At 35.5% G+C, this 7,804-nt stretch overlaps 1 protein-coding gene across 2 annotated transcripts; it reads right to left on the bottom strand.

Moving 5' to 3' along the window:
- Positions 1 to 2,294: 2,294 nt before the first annotated feature.
- On the bottom strand, positions 2,295 to 7,352 carry LOC131634485 (kinesin-like protein KIN-10B). Of its 2 annotated transcripts, XM_058905156.1 has the most exons (13): positions 6,970 to 7,349; positions 6,705 to 6,873; positions 5,524 to 5,914; positions 5,237 to 5,442; positions 4,469 to 4,788; positions 4,321 to 4,387; positions 4,027 to 4,096; positions 3,367 to 3,701; positions 3,237 to 3,283; positions 3,111 to 3,132; positions 2,857 to 2,919; positions 2,723 to 2,761; positions 2,295 to 2,615 (listed from the first exon to the last, which is right to left on the bottom strand). In XM_058905156.1, the coding sequence occupies exons 1-13, from the start codon at positions 7,197 to 7,199 to the stop codon at positions 2,544 to 2,546; spliced, it is 2,031 nt and encodes a 676-aa protein (XP_058761139.1). In that variant the 5' UTR covers positions 7,200 to 7,349; the 3' UTR covers positions 2,295 to 2,543. The 2 variants fall into 2 exon arrangements, with proteins under 2 accessions (XP_058761139.1, XP_058761138.1); XM_058905155.1 differs by having other exon boundaries at positions 4,321 to 4,384; positions 5,237 to 5,914; positions 6,970 to 7,352.
- Positions 7,353 to 7,804: the final 452 nt, after the last annotated feature.

The raw sequence follows: 7,804 nt of genomic DNA, 5'->3' as shown, positions 1-7,804 counted from the left end.
CTCTTCATCCCAGCATCACAGCTCTTAGGCCAGGCTGGTCTAATCATATAGGTCCATCCTCCACTTCAAGGGACCATACAATATGAACATTCTTTTGTTAAAACACTCTTCTGCTTTTACCACAACCAGAATTTATCCCTTATGGATCTCATCCAGAAACAGACAGGATGCTTGCTCTGATACCAATTGAAAATTCTGGTATGACATACTCGGATGTCAATCCTGATGTCAAGACATCTGATCTGTTATTAATGTAGCACAAGCAGAATACAAGGATCCCTCATTATTTGATTACTCTTAGGAAAGAGTCAATGAGACCTGGGATCACACATGTTCAGCATACATGACCAGATTATAATTTTTACATGGTTCTGTATAGGAACAGCTAACACTTCTGAACCTGGTGTTATAGACAAAGTCATAACATTCAAAACTGAACAAACAATGCAGAAGATAAATAACACAGTTAATTGTTAATCCAGTTCGGTCTAACTACCTACTCTGGGGGCTACCAAGCCAGGAAGAAGATTCCACTATCAGTAGTATTATTTTATATAAACAACCTCTGGTTTACAGATAAACAACCTCTGGTTTACCTAGTCACTACCCAATGCAATCTCTATCTCAGAACTCCATCCAAGATAAGAAAACCTCTGCTCACTCCCTGGTGATCCTAACTGTTACAACCCTGCAACAACTATTTACACAATTAACAATGAACACATACTTGATCTGCTTCACATCTTCAATCAAGCTTACAATACTCAACTCTTACCTACAGGTTTCGAGTGAGGACAATCACTTCTCTAACCTACAGGTTACGAGAAGTACAAGACAGCCATCCCACAACCTGGGTGATCTACCTATAGAAACCCTAATGATTACATCGTTAAAACCAGGTTTTCTATGTCAAACTAGGTTACAAAATTTTCCTATTTATAACCTGATCCCAATTGGACTTGAGCTTACAAATCGCAGCACTCTGGCTGTTACAAATATGCAGAAAATATTCTGCTACAAATAAGGTCTTTCAATCCTGAGTTTCCTAAATTAGAAACTGCTGAATCCAATCTTCTGATTTGATTCTTCCTGAATCTTCAATCTTCTGATCTGATTCTTCAATTATTCTTTTGACCTTTAAATATGCGCCACATAGGATTACATAATATTCACATAGAATATTCTGTATCTGTTAAGTACAAACTGAATCTTCCTTCCAGTTCTGCAGGCGCGATGTCATGAGTTGATGTCATGACATTCCATCTAACATCTTGCTTGTACCTGTTTTGTTCTTTATAAACTTGCAAGATTCACATTTTGACCATTTGCTGCTATTATATGTTTTTGCCAAACATTAGACAATAATACAGAACAGACAGAGCATCAACAATTCGAACCAGGCTCTGATACCAAATGGAGATTATAGGAAATAACGAAGGTCTTTGGTCTTTGTTCAATGGTCAAAGGGTTAATTAGGAAACAAAAGTACGCTCAAGCTGAAGGAAGAATTTCATCGAACAACACTAAGATCTGTGATGTTGTACGAGACAGATTGTTGGGTTGTTAAGAATCAACGTGAGATAAAGTGTTGTAAAGACAAGGATGTTGTGTTGGATGTGTGGTAAGAATAGATGTGATAAGATTAGAAATGACATTAGGGAGAGTGTCGAGGTAACACTTATAATAGAAAAGATGGTGTAAGATATAGACTTAGGTGATTTGAGTAAGTAGAGAGAAGACTTGTAGATTTATCATGAAAGTATATCAAATAGAGATGAGCCAAACAACTAGAGATGGAGGAAAACCTAAAAAAAATAACTAAAAGAAACTATTGAAAAAATCTCGAGATTAACAAATTTGATAGAAACTTGATTTTAGATGAAATAAAATAGAAACTTGATTTTAGATGATATGTAACCGACTCCTCTTAGTGGGTTAAAGTTCGGTTGCTGTTTGCCTTTATTTTATATTTTATATTTTATATTTTATTTTTACACATTTTTTGTATTGTTTTTGTAAGTTATCAATCTAATACAAAATGAGATAAAGGTAAGGTTTTCAAAAATAGTTGGTGCATTCTCGATCTGTTTTCGATTAATGGTGGGATGAGTGAAATAGGGGAATTAGCTCATTTTGCTATTGCTGACTTATCTTATATATGCTCTCTTTTAAAATGAATTTAAAGATTTTATGCATAAAAAAGTAAAAATAATATTTCTTTTAAGACAAACTATGCACCGGTTTTGAGGGAGTAACTTCAATGGAATATAGTCATTGTGAATTGACACCATATATTGAAAGAGAGAATCACACTTTTTTGTTAATGCAGAGTAAAATATTTTTGTGCTGTCTTGTCTTCTTACAACAACACTGTAATACACAACAAGCTGAAATAAGCACTTGTTATTCCAATACTAACATACAACAACCAGAAATATGTTGCTAGTGGCAACAATGCTACAAAACACACAATAAGAAACTACACTTGGTTCTTTAGCTTAAAGACCATAACATGGAAATCACACACAATTTTAGAATGGAAGTTAATCCATTGTTGAATCTTCTTCTTTATGTTCAAAGAGCTTTTTTGCAGATTTAGTGAACAGGTTCTTAGCCTGCCAAAAAACAGTACAAGTTAATTTAGTTCACATTTCTAGAAGTAAACTTTTACTTTTAAACTAATATTCTATTATGCTTATATAGTGGTGGTGAGTGAGTATACCTGCTTCAAAGAGAGGCCAATCTTCTCCAAGTCACTTAACTGCAAAATGCCACACAAGAAAGCATCATTAAAATCATATTGATGAATTAATTAAACCTCTGTCTTACAAGTTAGGAGTAATCTTTTATACTAACCGATTTTAGTGGACTTTCTTCTCTGAGTTCTATTATGTATTCTGCCCTTTTCTCCCCTATGCCCTGAAGGAATAAATTGATTGAACCCCGAATATTAGAAAGTGAAGAAATATTATGTCACATTTTGATTTGAGAAAACTAGCTATACTTTAAATTTGTTTCTCAAAACAAGACAGACCCTAAAGAATGGTGCAGTAATAATGTATAAAGGAAAACTGTCACAAATAAAGAGACTATTGATATTGGACACGTACCTTTAGCTCTAGTAGTTCCTCTCTGCATTTAAGAATTAAACAGTGTGTTAAGGCACGTTGAAAGATGGTTTCACTAAGTATGCTTTTGAAATTATGCAAAAAATATAGGGCGAGTGTTTGCTTTACCTGCTTGCATTGTTTAACAAATCAATGTATTCTTGAACTAGACATTTCTGCATATTGAAAAAAATTGATATGTGAGAAATGAGGTTCATAAAATCCATTTGGTTAATGAAGTTAAAACAACTATCTGTACCTTTATTGCAGAACTTCGTGCACTGAATTTGTCAAGTGGAGTTTCATTTTGCTGCAATCCGTTATTAGTAGATGTAGCAGAAAAAGGTGTTTGTGTCAAAGTTGAGTTAGTGTTGATTGGGGTGAGGGCTTCTTTTAATGGACTTTGTAGTACTGCATCTTTACTCACATTTGCAATTGGCAAGTTCACCCCTTGGCTTAATGGACTTTGTAGTACTGCATCTTTACTCACATTTGCAATTGGCGAGTTCACCCCTTTGCTTAATGGACTTTGTAGTACTGCATCTTTACTCATATTGGTAATTTGCGAGTTCACCCCGTTGCTTAATGGCTCAACTGCATACAAAAAAAATGAGCTTTAGAAAGCACGGTTCAATTATAATTTTCCGGCTACCGAGTAGTAATCAATGCGTCATGCAAAATATCTAAAACTTCCTTGTCATATTGGGATCAAATTTCTACTTAACAGAACTACACCGCAATCAGGAAATTCTAAACTGTTGGATGATGATTGTTTAATTCATATTTTAAGCTCAGTACATCAACTATTAAAGGTAACTGTTACGGTGATTGCAATATGATATTTCAACTGCAAAGTATCCATTTGCATCATAATGCGGAATAAATGTAAATACAAGAATCACACAAAGTAGTGACATACCGGGTAGATTTCGATGTGTCTCCAACGCAGCCTTATTGACCTCATGCTCAATCTCTCTCCTATCATTGTCCTGTATAGCACTAAATATTAATATATCAAAGAAAAATGCAACTTACACTTCATAAAAATGTTACTATCCACGAGGAGAAAAAGTGTTTCCATATGTACTTTTGATAATGCATGTCCTTTTCAATATTAGTGGCATAGTACTTGTTATTAGTGAACTTCTTAGTACATGTACTTTTTATTAGTGAACTTCTTAGTACATGTACTTCACTTATGAAACTCACTAACCTCATTGAAAGAATCAAAAGCAGCTTCATCATCCATCAAATTTCTAAAAGAATCAGCAAAGGTCCTGCTGCTTACACAATAAGACAAACATCAGTAAAAGAAAGCCAATGTTATAATAGGCTAGAATAGGAGTAGGACTACTTGTTACCTTTCAGTAGTATTTTGAGCATCTTGGTTGATGGAAGTTCTTTCCATCTTCACTGAAGTACAGAAAGTAACTGACTTCTTAGCAGAGGTCATTATGGAACCTGGAGTTTTTTTCATAATTGGAGATTTAAATGGCCCAAGTCTTTGCTGTGAGGCTTTTGCCTTGCCTTTTGATTCTAGCCAAGATCTCAATTTGGCTTCCATGTCAACATTAGCTTTTGGCGTCTCAAGTTTATGAGCTGAAGGTACAAAATTAGAGACATGCCTTGATCGAGCAGCCAAACCAACGGTATTAACAGATTCTTGGTATTCTCCTGGATTCTGAAATTAAACAAGAAAGGCAATAATTTAAAACTGAATCTAATTGATGCGAGTCTTATATCGGCTAGAGATATTACATTAGTAATGCTTTTGCGGTTTAATCAGACATCATCTTATAAGTTGGTTTAATGAGACTGAATTAGGACTAAAATTCATATTCTAAGATATGAAATCAGACTACATCTTAGATCTGCTATTGGATCTGGATATTTGTTATTCCAACCACATTTGTTCACATTTCAGATGTCTAGTTGAATGCGGGTAGAATAACAAAAGTCTCAACGCTGATCATAATTAATAGGTGAATCAAACTAATATGCAACTCAGGAAACTTTAATGGTTTGATAAGTAATCTGCAACTTATTAATCACTCTCTCAGGCTCTCTTTTGCTATTCAGTTAAACCAACATGAAATGAGGAGAAAATAACTACAAAATGTCTAGTTTACCAGGCAAGCAACCATCAGCGCACGACTCGTTCCCCCTAGAGAGTCTTGTAATATACGGGTCAATTTGCTTTCTCTATAGGGTATTCTTGGTTGGTTGTTGTTCAACGCGTATATCACGTTCGACAGTGCAAACAAGGACTGATTTATCTTAGTGCTCTCTTGAAGACGTATCCCTTCATTGCAGCTCCTTCTGTTATCTTCATTACCTGCATCAACCATAAACAAATTACCACTTTCTGTTGCTTGCAATAAATCAAATCTGTTATTCCAAATGAGTGGACGGTAACCTGCTAAGTCGATGAGATTCAGCTTTCCACATACAGATCTTCCTGTCTCATCAGGAGTAGATACTACAGATATCACAAACACTGCATGACTCCTACTGGAAACATCATTGAGAGCTGTATGTGCAACTTTGCGCCTCTGAACACCGCTGGCAAAAACATCTAGAAACTCTGACATTGTTCTTACAGGAACTTGAGACAACCCTCTAAGATGAATTTGACCATCTTGGTCATCCAAAACTGAAATCTCGGTTGCTTTTAACTCTAAGAGGTCGTAACATCGGTCCATGTAGACCTCATAGAATGATAGATGTGCTGTGCTTCCAGTGCTTTGACACATATAAATGATATTTGACATTGCTAGCGGAATCAAGCCAGGATGTTCTTCAGTTCCCTGCAACACCAAGCATCAGTTACTACAACTACACAACACATACAAGAAACATACTGGATAAATTATTACTCTTCCCAAATTTTATAAAAATCGTAACACGTGCCTCTCTTCATTTAGTATTGGCAATGATACCATAAAAGTTTGTATTTCGTAAATCCTACTACCATAAAAGTTTGTATTTTATAAATCCTACTACCAATTAAGCAGAGCCAAATTGTGCATAGCCACAGGATCCAAGCATCATTGCACAACATAAGATTCAATTAATGAAGGATGACATAATTCCCTCTCAAATATCATATCCTAACTGCAAAAATGAGTCGTTTGCTTCTAAATTTCTCTTAAAACTTACAGTATACAAACATGAAAAATAATACTATTCCTCCCCACCCTCTAAATTCTAAACTTATATTTACAACCAAGGTTTTACAAAACAGTTTGTTACCGCGAAAACAGACGCGGCAAAACAAAACCAGAAGGTACCGATCCCGATACTGTTATTCACCTTTTTTGTGATGAAGAACAAATTATGGTTAATTCACGCTGCGACGACCGCAATCAGAGTCGCGACACATGTACCGATCAGAATCGCGAAAACCTTTCAAAACCTTGTTTACAAATTACAACCATATACTACAAATTTGAGAAATCTAATGGAGCACTCATTCACTTTTCTGATCCCTCACATAACCACAATACGGTGACTACTTGCTACAACCTAATTAACAAAAACTACATTTTACAAAAACAATTAATCACACAAAGTGTAGAATGAAGATCAGACTCTCACCTGCATAGTGTAAGTCTTCCCACTGCCAGTAGCCCCATAAGCAAACACAGTCGCATTGCATCCATTGAAGATATGAGGCATCATGGGGCTCACTTCCGTTTCAAATATCCGAAAAACATTGTCGTCTTCTTGATCATAGAAAGAGTCCAATTGGTAACACTCACTACGACTAAAACCAAACAACCAAACAAAAAATAAAAACCAAAATCCAAAGATCTCGTAATTGTAATTCACAAAAAAAAGGGGAAAATGAAAGTTCTGAAACCTGGTGTATGGGTCTTTGAGATAAACTGCAACTTCATCTTGAGATTGAGAATCTTGATGATCTAAAAGTGAAATGCAAGAAACTCGGTTGTTATTTGATGTGAATTCCTGAGGAAGAAAGGGTCTAACCCTAACTATGACCCTCACGTTGGAAACTGAAGTGGGGTTGTTTGAGGGTTTGTTGGGGGTTTTGGGATCGTTGGATGGGTGGCAAAGGGAAGTGGCAGCCATTGATGGAAGAAAGATTGGATTTTTGAGACAGGTTTTCGAGAATTGCGGAAGATTTGTGAAATTGATGAGAAGAGAGTGGAGAGGTTTTTGAAAGGAATTGACCGTTGGTTTTGGTTTGGATATAACGCACTTTTGGTTTGAATTTAAATGTACTTTATGATTTATGAATATGCGCATGTATGTTAGGACCCATCGATTTATCAAAAGGTGTAATAAAATAGTCTTGGTCAACTGTTTTTAATGTTCTAGAATAAATATTTTAAAATTATATTCTTATTTTAGTTGGTTTTGGTAGATAATTGAATTTATCGCGATAAATAAACAAATTAATTAAAATTAATTCTCTTTTTTTTATCAATGAGAAAAAAAGAAATAATAAAAAAATGTCTCTGACGATATATCAGAACAAAATTTCTGTACACCATTATCAACACTTCTTATTATTGAAATTGTTCTGGTCTGGGCCGAGCAGGCCCAACCCTTGTTACCAGCCGAGCAGGCCCAATTCCCTTGGCCCAATTACTGGACAACAGATAAGGGCTGCCCTTCGCGAAGACTCTGGCCGAGCAGGCCCAAACCTTTGGGCCCACTTACTGGATAACCGT

The sequence above is a fragment of the Vicia villosa genome, unplaced genomic scaffold, assembly GCF_029867415.1.
Source record: "Vicia villosa cultivar HV-30 ecotype Madison, WI unplaced genomic scaffold, Vvil1.0 ctg.001304F_1_1, whole genome shotgun sequence".
NCBI lineage: Eukaryota > Viridiplantae > Streptophyta > Magnoliopsida > Fabales > Fabaceae > Vicia > Vicia villosa.
Note: the sequence above shows the minus strand (reverse complement) of the source record. Positions and strands in the feature narration are given on the sequence as shown.